General features: G+C 43.1%; 1 protein-coding gene across 9 annotated transcripts in view; it reads left to right on the forward strand.

Moving 5' to 3' along the window:
* Window positions 1-14,345, forward strand: part of sox6 (SRY-box transcription factor 6) — a 131,934-nt gene that overhangs the window by 100,478 nt on the left and 17,111 nt on the right. For all 9 annotated transcript variants that reach the window (XM_062384860.1, XM_062384884.1, XM_062384891.1 and 6 more), the window contains 3 exons: window positions 3,795-3,944; window positions 6,224-6,401; window positions 6,659-6,846. In XM_062384860.1, coding sequence (XP_062240844.1) covers window positions 3,795-3,944; window positions 6,224-6,401; window positions 6,659-6,846 — 516 coding nt within the window. The remainder of the gene's footprint in view (window positions 1-3,794; window positions 3,945-6,223; window positions 6,402-6,658; window positions 6,847-14,345) is intronic.

Consider the following 14,345-nt stretch of genomic DNA (forward strand, 5'->3'; position numbering starts at 1 on the left):
GTTTATGAGCAGAGGCGCTTGGTCTTTGAAGGTAACCCAGAGCAGTGCAGCAATGCTAGCTGTGTGTGGAAGGCTGGCTAATAGGACGGCTAGGTGAGCAGCTGGATGGAGGCAGTGGTGAACAGAGGGACAGATGGACAGATAGAGTGGATAATGCAGTGAGCAACACTGAATGAGAAGGCTGGCGCGGGGGCCCCTGGGCCTGGAGAAATCCACACACACACTCTTGCACAAGGCGGGCTGTGTTTGTGTGGTTGTGTGTGCCAGAGAGAAACTGATACAGAATATGTATATACTGTAGATGTGAGATAGAGAGATAGAGAAAGGCAAGAGGAGGGAGGGGGGGATAAGAGCAGAGCAGGTTGGGTGCCAGCAGATGAAACAGATGTTGGGCCATACTGGAAAGCATCGGCACAGTGCACCAGGACGCTTTCCTCCACTCCTGACATCTGGGCCTAGCCTGGGTCAGCCTGCCTGGTCGCCATGGGCAATGAGCCTGTACAAGCCTTGTGGCAAACAGGGCTGGCGCTGTGCTGCCTTTTAAATGGTGTGGTGCACTGAAGCACAGTTAATGCTCTCATATCCAGCCCAGTGCTCCGCACCCAGGCCAGACAGAGGTGAATGAGACATTGACAGACAGATGAACTGACGCAAAGCAAAGAGATGAGCGTGCGATTAAGAGACTGTCAGTTCGAAAATACTTAGCCCAACGCAGAGAGGGATCAATTGGTATTATTAATTGTTTGGTTGTTAGAAAAATAATTTGTATATCTGTAAATGTGCAATGCACTGTTATTCCTGGCAGTAACAAATTCCTGTTGTTTTTATAATTGATTATATTAAATATCAAGCCGTAGAATTAGTTTTTTTGAAAGCGTCTTAAATCTGTGAGATGTCTTAACATTATCAGCAGAGTGTGATATCAGTTTAATGTCGCAGGCAGAAAAGTGAGCCTCCCTGTTTAACCTCTGCTGCCTCCAGAGGGCTTGTTTTTTAATTACCAGAGGCTAACAGGCTGACCTTGGCTGTGCTGCTCACTTTAAATCCATGCTTGCTGAGATCTGCTCCATTCTGGAAAACAGGGAACGATGGGGTCAAAAGAGAAACCTTAGATTTTTCTAATTAAAGTTTGGTATTACTACTTGAAAGGAAAATGTTGTTTTTCACTACTAGTGTTGTGAAATACAAATTCCACAGTTTTTTCTGATTTCTTTTAACACCCACATTGCAAACTCATTAGCTATCATTTAATTTCGTTGTTTTCTGCCATAATTCAAGCTGTGCCGGTGGCTTTTCATGAACACAAGTATTTTACGTATCCTAGAAGGTGTTTCCCTTTGTCGGAAAAAGCAAAACAACCAGTTACAAATCTACAGGAAAGTCAAGAGAAAAAGGAAACAGAATGGCCCAAAGCTCCGCTCAGGCTCTCTCCCACTCCTCCAATACCCCAGAGTTGGAGCATTGACTTTCAGCTTGACCCTCATTACCATGAACCTTTTGCTGCCCCCACCTGGCAAGTAGATATGAAGAAGGGGCTATTAGATGTGAGGGATTCAACTGGGAACATTGGGAAGCAGACAGATGTCTTCCGCTTAGGGAGAACAGCCATGGGAGGATGTATCATCCTTCAGCCTCTGACACCACATTGCCTGTTACCATTGACAACTCTCTGTTATGTATTATCTTCATGACGTGCTGGGAGTCAAACAATTTTATAATTTGCTATAAAGATATTGCCTTTGATTTGTACCAAGCCACACCATAAAGCCGGAGCAAAACACACCATGGACTGAACTCTGACGTATTTCACATTTGTCCTTGAGCAGTGTCTGGTGGTTTAACACAACTTTCATCCGACTTTCCCTCTGATTGTATTTATTGTTCTTTAGCTCCTGGAGTCAGACTGTTCCTGGTTACAAGGGTAACCATTGCTTCTCACCCCATGGCACTGACCTGCTAATCAGTGCAGAGAAGGGGGCATCCTGACTGCGTCTAATTTGAGGGAAACTGTAATTATGCTCTTTTTCCGGGACAATAAAGTTCTTCCCACTCAAGGTCGGGGGCATGCCCGAGCGACAAGCCTGTTAGCAAACATCTGTCCAACAGACACCGCTGTTCTACTAAGACTCATGTGTGGCCTGGAGTGACGGCCAGTGAATGGAGTATCCTCTCTCTCTTTCTCTGACATTAGCATAGTCGAGCTCAGATGAGGAGAAAATAGAGTTGGGTCCGCTCCTGTGTCCATTTCTGTCGTAGACAAAAGGCTGTTTGTGAGGGAGGTGGGGGCAGTGCTATCATTGTGGGAACATAATCAGTCTGTCATTTCCGTTGCCCATGTGCTGTTGTTATCCCCAGGTCCCCTGAAAGAATGGGCCTTTTGTCCTGCCGCTTATATGGCAGTGATAAAGTTTCTTACAGGAGCACATGTGTGTTTATATCTGGAGATATGTGCATGGACATAAAGTGCTTTGTCTGGCATCTACACGGCTGAAGGTGAGGCCAGCGGGGCCGGGTGGCTTTTTTTCCATCCACACAAATGCAGGCTGTATGTGGCCATTGTAACCGGGAAATGAGAACGAGTTTGCTGTATGGCCAGAGGACGAGAACTTAGATTCTCCCTGACAGCACCTTCGGACTGAATAGCACAACAACTCGTGAAGTTTACCTAGTCTGATGAGAGCAGGTCAGTGGGGGAGTTAAGGGGTGCTATGTCTCTGATGAAGTGAGGTCTAAGGCCACAGTAGTCCTTATTTGACAGTCCCCTACCATTTACAGCAGGAGACAAAAGCCAATGACATCACTTACCTGGTGGCCAATCAATGCAGACCTGGCGTGGAAAGAAAACTCAGCGGAGTGCTGGGCTCTGTGGGACAGAAATAACAACCCACAAAAATAATAATCGAATCAAATCAGTCTCATTTTATTTGTTTCAAGATTTAATGAAGTTAAAAAAATAGACACATAACTTAACGTCAATAAATTAAACTGGAATTGTATCCAGGATAAAGGATGTATTTCTTCGGTAGTCTGTAGCTCACCAGAATTTTTTAAATACTTCCAAACCCTAATAGTAAACCACTTTTTGTACTATACGCCACATTATCAGCCCAAAGTGAAAATTTAAATCGAGCCTTCAGAGTTCAACCCTGTTACAGGCTTCGCTTACTGAGGGCTTAGCCAGTCTTTTAAACCACCCACTTGTGTGGTAATGTCACCAACAGTCGGACGTCTCACTGATTTAATGCCAAGGAAAATAATGGTGATTACATCAGTGTTCTTTGTGCAGGTTTCTAAGCCTTAATAATGCTGGTGTTTAAAGTCTCCTGTGATGGCCATCCAACTGAGGTTGGGTTTCTAACCGTGTGGACTAGGACTGTCTCACGTGGCAGCGTGGAGACAAATCACAGACTAGAAACTTCAATGGCAAGCTGTGTAGATCTAGAGAAATGAGAGATTTGCAAACACACTTGCATCCAGTCGGCAAACTTTTCTCTGTGATGAGTGGAAAATAGGGGCTCCAAGTATTTTGAATGAAAGCCATCTCTGTGTGGTTTTTAAGACTGCTGTCTCTCTCTGGGTTCAGTCTTTGAAATACAGTTAAGACCTTTGATGGAGGTTCTCTGCCAGCCTTATGGAAAGAGAGGAAAGACGTAAAAGAGAGAGAGAAGGGGGGGGGGATGAAGGGAGACACAGAAGCAAGAGTTCTAGGGAGAGGAAAAGACAGAATATGAAACTCTGAATGTTTGCTGGATTTGGATGTTAACGCCTTTGCGGGTTTCTGCACCTCCCCACAGCAACTGTATGCAGCCCAGCTTGCCAGCATGCAGGTCTCTCCTGGAGCCAAGATGCCTCCGCTCCCCCAGGCCCTCAATGCGAGCGGGCCCATTTCTCCTTCCTCTCTGAAGAATGACAAGAGTTCCTCCAGCCCCATCACTCAAGTCAAGGTAGAACCCTCAATTCCTTCTACCCGCCAGTCCAGCCCTTGAGTGGTACTTGACCTAGCCTATAGCCTAGTCGGTGTTGTAAGAAGAAACTAGTGTCTACGCTGTTCGCTGCTACAGTCAGTTCCTGCAGCCGACGAGTGCTGAGCCCAACCTCTAACAGGCCATCAATCTGCAATGCTTTAACAAGGCCCTCTCTCTTACCCAGAACTCTGTGGACATTGTTGCTATGGCTATGGCTGCTCCAAGCCAGTAATTTGTGGAACACATGGTTTCTAATTTTTCCTCACAATGAAAAGTGTTTTTTCCCCTTCTTTTTATTGTATCTTAAATGGAATCAAACAATTACTACAGTGTGATTCAAATGCTGACAAAAGTGAAGCAGGAATTAGGATGGATGACTTTTTGATTTGATTTGAATTTTTTTGGCTTTGTAAACAAACCAAAAGCAGGATGTGTGTTTTCTGCTGCTGTATGGCACGACTCCACCAGACCTCCATGCAGAGGAAAGGACGCATATACATCACCCCCACTCACTGAACCATAATCAGAAACATGCGCCCATTTGGAGCAGTTTAGCTTAATAATATTACAATGGAGAAAAACCATAAATCATCTCCTCGAAATGGTAGCAAGACACTCCAGCTTTCTTTTCACTCGCCCACACACACACACACACACTCCTTCAGGTCCCCTACCTCTTAGGATTTACACTGAAAGATTGCCCTCAAACTGACTCAACACTTATTCCATCATTGGAGTACAATTCGTTATTTATCGATAAAGACCTAACTGCCTGAATGAGTTTTTTCAAACTCTTGTACGACAACTAGGTCGATATTAAGTCAATATCAGTTTTTGGCCAATAGCAAAAATATAGCCAAATATCCCAAATTTAAGGGATATGAATGAAGTGAATCAAACATAAATAGAAAGCAAACATACTCTGGCATCCTCCCATATGTTTGCACAGTCCAGTGGAATCAGCTTGCCTTTAGTTTTGTTTGTCTGCTTTCAGCCTCACTGCATGACAAACTGTTATTGGCACAGCAATAACAAGGCCTTGGGGCAGTCTATGCTTGAGCCATATGTTTGGACAAGGAGACACTTGGGCTTTGAAAAATACTGTTAACGGCAGCATGAGCCCTAATCTGATATAAAAAGACTGCTGTATTCACACATGATGTTCTGGGCAAAGTGTCATTTTCTCCTCTGGGATGTTAATGTCGGAGTTGTTTCTATACAAAATCAACCAGCATTTACAAATAAAATTAACGACAAATTTATTAAGCATATTGATTTTGGTGTTGTCCATCATCTTTTGAATATTAGTGAATATTAGTTCAAAATGTAGTTAGGCACTGGATATTATGTAATTCAGTAAGAATTATTTGAACCATTTTAAGTATAGTTTTAATTATTACAAATAGGTACAATTTTAAACAAACGTTTTATTCTTTTTACTTTTGCCTAGATTTGTTAGCCCAATTCACTAATCACAGTTTGCCTCTTAGGGTTTAACAATCTGTACACATAATAATCCTTAACCCTCGAATAATCAACAGGGGTAATTATAGGATACATCTTTTGTTTGGGTACATTTATCCTCCTAGGAGTTGTATTTGCAGCTATTGAGATGGATAATCTTAGTCGCCAAAGTCCTGAGGATTGCACCTTGGAGAACAGTGCTCTTCCTTTTACATCAGTAACGGCTCTAAGAGGCTGCAACCAGCCCAGCATCACATCATATTCTTTTTCTTCAGGAATAGCCATATCAAAGCATATGATAAGACCAAGTATGCACAAATGAGGAATGGAATTAGAAAACAAGTTAATGAAGTAGATAATGTAAGTCGACATCTGATGAATGAAACAGCTGTCTTTGATCACTGGCACCGCCGTTATCTGGTCATTATTTATTCTTCGAACCAGAGTGCAGACACAGAGAGCAGAGAGGAGGAGAGGGAGAACAGATGAAGATGTACAGAGAGACAGAATCTGCTTTAATTAGTGTGAACAAAGGCGCTGGGCAACTGTGAGGGAACATCGCAGTGGCAGCGCTCCTGAGGAAGGATGTAAGAGAGGAGAAGAAAAAGGAAAGAAGCACAGAGATGTAAGAAATCAGTGAGGAGGTGCGGGTCAGGATAGGTAGAGACCCTATAATTAACCAGAAGCAGAGAATTGTGCTGTCTGGGAAACCGGAGCTCCTCCAAAAGGGGAAGGGGAGGGAGGCCACCTATTCACATCTGTCTTTCCTCATACTCGTATCTCTGCTGCCGTAGGAGGAAGGAACACAGCCGCTCAACTTGTCTGCTCGGCCAAAGACGACAGATCTGCTCAAATCCCCCACATCCCCGACACAAAACCTATATCCCGGCGGCAAAAACAGCCCCAACAGCTTCGGCAAGGGTTGCATCCCCAACCCACTCGGCGGAGGCCTGGGACGGGGCTCATCTCTGGGTAAGACCTCAAAGTGCCTCCTCTTCACAAACACAAACCACACATACACATACATCTGCTCAGTTCAAACAACAAAATTACAGTATACACTCACAGCTGGGAAAACCACATTGCAAGGTCTCAGTCCTGTTTTTTTTTTTTCACTCTAGAAATAAATGCCACTCTCAAGATGTTGTGTGAAGTTTTTTTTATAGCAAGCTAATTTTGATGCCCAAACTCTAATGTGTGTGTGTGTGTGTGTGTTTGTGTGTGTGTAGATATTCTGTCCAGCCTAAACTCTACTGCGCTGTTCGGGGACCAGGACACGGTGATGAAGGCCATCCAGGAGGCTCGGAAAATGAGGGAGCAGATCCAGAGGGAACAGCTGCAACATCACCAGCAGGGCATGGAGGCGAAGCTGTCCGCCCTCACTTCAGTGGGCCTCAACAACTGCAGAGTCGACAAGGTTAGGACTCCTATCATATAGCTCTTTCATTCCCGATTCTAGCCCGTACCACTGCAAGCGTTTTCCGTAATGCGAAAGACGAACAGCTGACCACCAGGAGTGCTCGGCTCTCCCTGCAAGTTGTGAAACTATTAAAGAAAGTGGAACATGGTGGTTTTAACACAGCAGTCATTCTTTAAGGCTAATATTTTTCTTTAATCCGTGTCCAGGGTGGTCATTTTGATAAGAGCTGGCATAGTTCAGTGTGTACGTATCTGTTTAATTAATATGAATATGTTTGCGTGTGAGCGTGTTTCGAGGGCCCGGCGTTGTTGATGTTGGTGTGAGGGCCGTGACAGGCCATGGCAGTGCCCGGTTCGGGTTAAGAAGACTCTGATGTCTCTGCCCAATTAAAGCAGACTTGCAGCCCTCTCCGTCCCCTGACACGGGATGGGGCTGCTTTGTACCAGGAGCACACACTCCCAGGGATTCCCTTTAAAAATATCTTCAATCGATGAGTCAATCAAGGAGAGAAAAAAAGCTGTCCTCCTCTCTTCAGCTTGATGCCATGTTGCCAGTTGGCTGTGAGGAGCAGGCAGGAACTGGGAGCGATGCTCATTAATATTTCAGCACCTTACACTTTCAACCAACAGCCTCAACTAGGTCAATGTATATGTAAAAAAGTCAATGAATATCTATTTTGATTTCCCCCTAATTTGGTGTTTGGAAGAGATCACTGTCTATGCAGGTGACAATCAACTATGCTCTCACTGAAGTGAAGCACATAAATTAGTGGAGCCCACAGAGAGGACAGAGACGGAGCCTCCCCCTGCACTTAGCCCTTACTAACCAGGACAGAAGGAATCTTTACAATCATTTTTTTGTTTACATACATTTCACATTTTGGTTGAATTTAAACAAGCAAACAGTCATATCACCTACACAAAACTAAATTTTAAACGTTTTTCCGCCTGTTTTTTTTTTACTTTGGCCTTTTAAGTGAAACCTTTACCATGAGTGTTTAAACATAGTATTTTCAGTCTAACTCATGGAAGCTGGTGCCGCTGCCTCCCAACGAAGGTGCACGTGTGGCTGCAAAGATCCATTTACAACAGGAAACATGGATACGGCTGCATTGTTCTTCGCAGGTAGAGCTTAGGCCGTTTGACTCCCTGCTTTTGTTTTTTTATAGGATTTAGTTTTGTTCCCTCTGAGTTTTGGACTTATCTGTTCAACCTGTCTTGAAGCAGCGAAGACGGATGTGTTTTAAAGGGATGTTCTGCTTGAGATAGTGAGTCACTCCTCACCTGTAATCTACCTTTTGTCCGTAAGAAAGGGTAGAACAACAGAAAGAGAAAGAATCAGTGTGTGTGCGTGTGTGTTGGGGTGTGTTGGGGTGTGTGTTTGTGTGGTGGGGGGGGGGGGGTCGTAGATATATGTAAGGTAGAAATTAAATGAAATACTATTGAATAATTAAGTGTACTGGCAGGATCAAACTGACAACAAAAAACTATGATCATTGTTGAGCCCAACCATGTAAAATTTATAAATCTGTAAATATAAGTCTTTCCTATGTCTATATAGGCATAAATGTTTACTTTTATTTCACAAAATAAACAATGCAGGAATGATTTACATTTTAAGTCAGTTCTATATATTTGAATGCATTTCCGCATTGCCAATTTTTATATATATACAATCAATATATTGGCAGTTACATTAGCATCTGAAAGTTTGACTCCCGTATAGGGCTGCAATTAACAAATATTTACTATTATCTGTTAATTATTTTTATTGATTCATCGATTCGATGTTTGGTCCATACAATGTCAGAAAATGTATTTTATTTTTAATACTGAAGCATTTCCCAAGAACCGAGACAACCTCCTCAAAAGTCTTGTCCACAAAATAAAGATTGGATAAACATATCATTTTTGAAGCCCTACTCCCTGATATCATTATCGGTATTGGCCCCCACAAATCCATAATGGTTGGGCTATACTCACTTTGTTTACTTACACACATACTAGATTTTGGTTTATTGCAAAAACCTGCTAATATCTATAATTGAAAGCATCATCTCAGGTAATAGTCTCAGTTTTTATTACAGCATCATTTAGCCGTCTCGTTGAATGACACCTGAACAGAGCTCGTGCTTGAAACGCAAGCAAATCACTGTGACGTATTGTCACCTCTTAGTTTCTGTGACACCGACCTCTTAGGATGGTGTGAAATTAGAGGCACGCTTTATCAAGTCAGCTAAAAGAATTGCCCCATCATCTTCATCCTTCGGCTGCAATAAAGAACAGCAGGCTGTAATTCAGCTGCGAAATGGGAGCGAGAAGGAGAGAGAGTCTTTTGCTGATACAAGCCAACGGACTAGAAAGGTTTGAACGCCCCAGATAAAAGCTTTCACTTTGGTCAGTTTCAGAATATTAATATTTCAAGAAGGTGCCTCACCTGACATAAATATGGTGTGGTCTTTAATAGCTCCCCTCCCAGTCTGTTGTTTGGAAGTTTATCATAGTGAGAGCTTACATGAAGAAGATTCTGGAGAGGTAACATAAATGGGATTAAGGAGAGGTTAAGATCATCCAGCGTGGCTGTTAGAGGGGGATATTAAATATTGATTTATCCCACTGTAATGACCGGGCAGAGGAGTGGGTCTAAGTGCTGCTTACAGATGGATCAATTCATCTTTTCATACAAAGTGTGTCTGAACAGTACAATGCATCTAGTTCTCTCCCTCTCTCTCTCTCCCTCTCTGGCCATTGACTTAGGAGAACATGGTGTAGATCCGACTCTCTGTTCAACACTATGCAAGCCTTTAACCTGAGGACATGTCAAATATTCATGCTTTACACGAGCGGATTTTCTTGCTTGTCTTTTTATTTGTCTGTTTTTACTATATCCCCTTCAGTACAATAAAACCTTTTACAACCCTTCTGCAATTTACCTTTTTGAAATATTTATCTAGAGATATTATTGTCTGGAGAGGGCAATTACTTTGTTCCATTATTTACCATCTCCTTCTCAGCCGGTGGAAGCTTTTACCTTGAATGCACCAGAATGCCTACAGTCAAATACAGTACGTCTTAATCCATTTGTAACCATTTGAATTGTTTCCCTCTATTATGCACTGTAGCTATAAATGGCTGTGCTGTTTCGCAGGGTCATGGGTGAGGGCCAAAAAGGTTGTCCCATGTAGCCCTCGGTGTACACAAACAAAAACAAAAGCCAATACAGTTTAAATAATTCACTAGCGCAAATTTGACAGTTAATGTAACTCATTCCGATATGGAAACGTGAACAAAGAAAAGACAAAGTCTAAAGTCTATTTATGTATTTTATCACTAAAAACTTGATGAGTCAGATAAACATAGTGATAATAACATTTTAAATCCTCAGCAAGTGTTTGCTCTCTCCTAGAAGAAGACAAGAATCATATTGACTCAATATCCTCAAATCTCACTGCAGGCCTTCATCTGAGTGAAGTGACTGTTCACAAAAAGCACAGTAGAGATGGTACAAGGCCTCTGAACAAACAGAGAAGAAGATCTCACATTGATCACATTTTGAAAAATGACAGATTACTCGTGGGGAGCCAATCTGCACTATATTAGCCTCGGGGCAATGGACAACCGTTGTTGTTGAACCCTGTAGAGTCCGGTATGAATGATGTCTACACTGGGGCATCCATTTCCCTCGCTTTACTTCAGGGAGACGTTGCATATGTGATGTACCGGAGGTGGTGTGAGATAAAATATATTCCTCTGCTGACATGTCCCTAACTAGAATCAAAAGGTGAAAGGCCAGTGTATTAACCTATTGAACTGCCCTTTTCTGCCCTGCAGCACCTCCTCTCCTCTGTATTGACGACTGCAATTGTCCATTTCTCAGATCCCCAAAGCTCAGCCTGTAAATATTCAAATGTAGCTTACACTGGTGCTCCACAAAATCCAGACTCCTAACCTATTGGTTATAGTGGTCATACTGCTCCCTCCTGCATATGTGTGAGAGTGTGTATGTACGTGCATACGTGTGCACGCATGCACGTGAGTGTGTGTCTGTGCGTGTTTGTGTAATGCCAGGGCCCCATTCAGGCAAAGCCCTCACAAAGACTTTGAATATAATCTTGTCTGGTCCGCAGCCCTGGAAGCAATTTTCTGCTCCTTTTCGACTGCTGTCTTGGAAATTGCAAACCAAGGCGTTTTGGCTGCAATGTAAATCCTTGGCATACAAGGGTTTGCCCATCCAAATTAGATTATGCTCAGCTCCCAGACACTGGCTGTGGCCAGCAAGTGCTATTGTGAAGATTGCTTACATTAATGCTTTGTCCAATTGTTCACATTTGCCAAAAGAATAAAAATAATGTATGACTCTGTATAAGATGTGCCTGCGTGGGTGTGTGTGTTCCTGCAGGCTCCTGTTCCAGGTCAGGTCTTTAGCTCTTCCCCAGAAAGACATCAAGGCAGCATCTTGGTAGGGTCATTTGGCGGTGGTGGCTCCATTATTTCCTACAGTTGTCATTTTACATGGTGAATTTCTGGCCTATTGCAGTCATTCAGGGAAGCTGCTGGCTTCAGTGGCGAAGACCTGTGATTCCACGCTCACCACAAGGCACATACGACAAAGAGTGCGGAGAAGAATAGGCCACAAAGGGCCATTTATAGTGGGAGGTATTGTTGCAGCAGAAACATAACAGCTCCACTGTCCAACAAGTCTTGAGGTCTTGTCCATATGTGAAAGGGTTTCTGGTGAAAGCTGCAGTCTCTTAATATCCTGCTGTGTGCAACCTGGAGTGTTTGATAAGGCAGGAGATTTCAGCTTAACTTCTCATTCTCCCCGAGGAGCCAGAGTACAGTTCTGGATCATTGAGGACTGGAAACCCGTAAAAAATACATGAGGTCAACACAAATGATCTCAGCAGTGTAGAGAAGAACATAAAAACTCAACGTGTGTCAGAAATGTGTCACAGGGCTGAGATGGTTGAGTCTTAATTCAATTAAAGACGACGCACAGTTGAAATACGAAATACAATTTGTAATATCTTCAAATGTATGACAGAATATCCCAAAACACACACACATGCATTAGAAATACATTTGACTTCATGTAATTTTAAATTTACAATGAAGGGTCACATTTTCAGGATTTGACAAGATAGAACTAATTCTGAATAATGATAGTTATGACTGTTAACAAAAAATGAAATTATAATAGAAACAAACAAATATTACAGTGGCACAAAGCCATTTGTGGGGTTATCCCACCATTTTCTTTTTGTTAGAGCTCCCTAATTTAATTAAAGGCCTTTCTTAGCTCTGTTTTAAACAAATGAGGTGATGGCCTGGCAATACGAATGGGACTGGAATAGCTGGCCATCTCTGCTCTGTGTGATGTTGAGGACGACTCCTATAGAACAGATGCCAGCCTTTTGTGGCTGCTACTGTTGATTCTGCTGCTGCCTGCATTAGGCTTTAAGCAAAGGGAGAGCTCAGGGTAAAAAAGAGAGCAACAGCCTGAATGAAAGTAACTGTGGGTTTACCGCATGGCTGGATGTACTTAACATTTAAATGGTTCAAAACTAGCAAAAAACTACTGGAAAAGCTGCAGACTTATAAATAAAGTTGCAACTGGTTACAATAAAAACACAAAACAGATGAGGCAGTGAGCTGTGAGGAGCGGAGGCCATGTTAAAGTGCACTCTTTGTCTCCATCACGGCTGGGACAGATTGTTGAGGGACTTAGCCCGAGACCCTCGGAGAGGAGACTCAGAGGGCCGCAGACCACAGTGATGACTGACACTTGATACACAAAGCCCTATATTGTGGTCAGAGAGCCACTGACTTCAGCCCGCCACATACCAGGTGTGTGATATAACCAGAGCCAGTTCAGCACATTATCAAACATACTGTAAGTGGCTGTTTAGGGCCCCGCTGCAGCTGCTGAAGGTTTCCAATCGTGAAAATGTTAAACACATGCGATCATATACTTTCCAACGTGAAGGAATCGCCAGGACGGGATTTTACCAATAGTTCAGAGATCTCAGAAATGACAGTAGTTATTGCTGTCAGATTTCACAGAGAGGGCTAAACATATAATTTACTTTATACATGCATGGCCAGAAAAATAACAAGACTATTATGTGACTTTAAGTTGGCAACTGGTTATATTTGGAGAGAACTGTCGTGGCTGCCAGCCGGGTGAAAGAAATGAAGCCGTTTTCTCCGTAAATAATCACTGTCGAGCAAACATGTCAGCTTAAAGTGCGTCTGTATCACCTCATTCATTCTTTGATTCATTTTTGCTCTCAAAATGAAACAATTAGGGGAAAAAGTGTGTTAGTTAATATCAATAATGATGAGAAAAACAATAAGGAATTTAATATCGATTAATTCAAATATAGCAAAATAAAGTCAGATTTTTAACCTGGACAAAATGTGCCAAAGTCTGTTTGTCCATTTACAAAGAATCAACAACTTATGGGACTGATTAAAAGTAAGGTGTCCAGCCCTCTGTGCCGGGACTCCTGCCTTGTACAGTTCAGCATCTCTTCACCTTGGCCAAACTCCTTCATTGGAGCAACAGCGCACCTGTGGTTTCCTCTGGTCTTTTAAGTTTTACATTGATTTCTCCTGATTATTTCCTATGATGTTAAACGAAACCTATAAAATCATTTAGACAAACGGACACCCAACGAACCGAGCTGACTCCGAAACGACCACACGCTGATCGGCACCGCGGTCTACCTTCCTACAGAGTGTGTGTTTTTTCTTTCATCTGTATTTGAACAATCTCGGGCCATATGGCTCTGCCTATAGCCCGGAGCTATTTACAAAGGAGAGTGAAGGAGTGTCGGGATTGGTAGTGTGTTGCCTAAATACAGAGCAGGAGTAGGCACAATACACAGGGCCGTCCGCCACCCGCCTCTGCCCAGAATACACCCTGTGGGCAGAGCAGCAGGCCTCCGGCACATGGTCTGTGGCCGGCCAGATTAAAGCTCCCTTTACAGCACTGACAGGGGCTCTTTAAGGTTCCCTCGCCCAAGAAGTTCTGCTATCTACCCTCTTTTTACCTCTCTCTTTTCCTCAGTGACTCACAAAGTTCACCGGACTGGCTCGTGACTTCATGTGCAACTGAACAAAGTGAATCTGTTACCGAACTTTAAAGACAAAGCACTGTGCATGCAGGCAGGGCAGATGAGATTATAGTGGGTGGCAGTTTTCCACTACAGCTCTGAGTGCGCTGCTATAATTTTAGTTGTGGGGTGGAGAGCTGCATGCTGAAGTCATTTGAAGGAGGGACGGGTTGCTTGCCAGCAGTTGCGGTCAGAGTGGGAGAGGAATAATGTGCACAGCTACATCTTTTGTTTCCTGTCTCTTTATCTTCACCTCCTCTCGTCATCCTTGATTTGTTCTTTCATCCCACTTTGTTTATGAACCACTTCTTGCAGAGGCCTCTCAGCATAAATTGTCTGTATTTTGTGTGTCTTTTATTATTCCCTTGCACTGCACATT

This window comes from Platichthys flesus, chromosome 1 (genome assembly GCF_949316205.1).
Source record: "Platichthys flesus chromosome 1, fPlaFle2.1, whole genome shotgun sequence".
In the NCBI taxonomy this organism is placed as follows: domain Eukaryota; kingdom Metazoa; phylum Chordata; class Actinopteri; order Pleuronectiformes; family Pleuronectidae; genus Platichthys; species Platichthys flesus.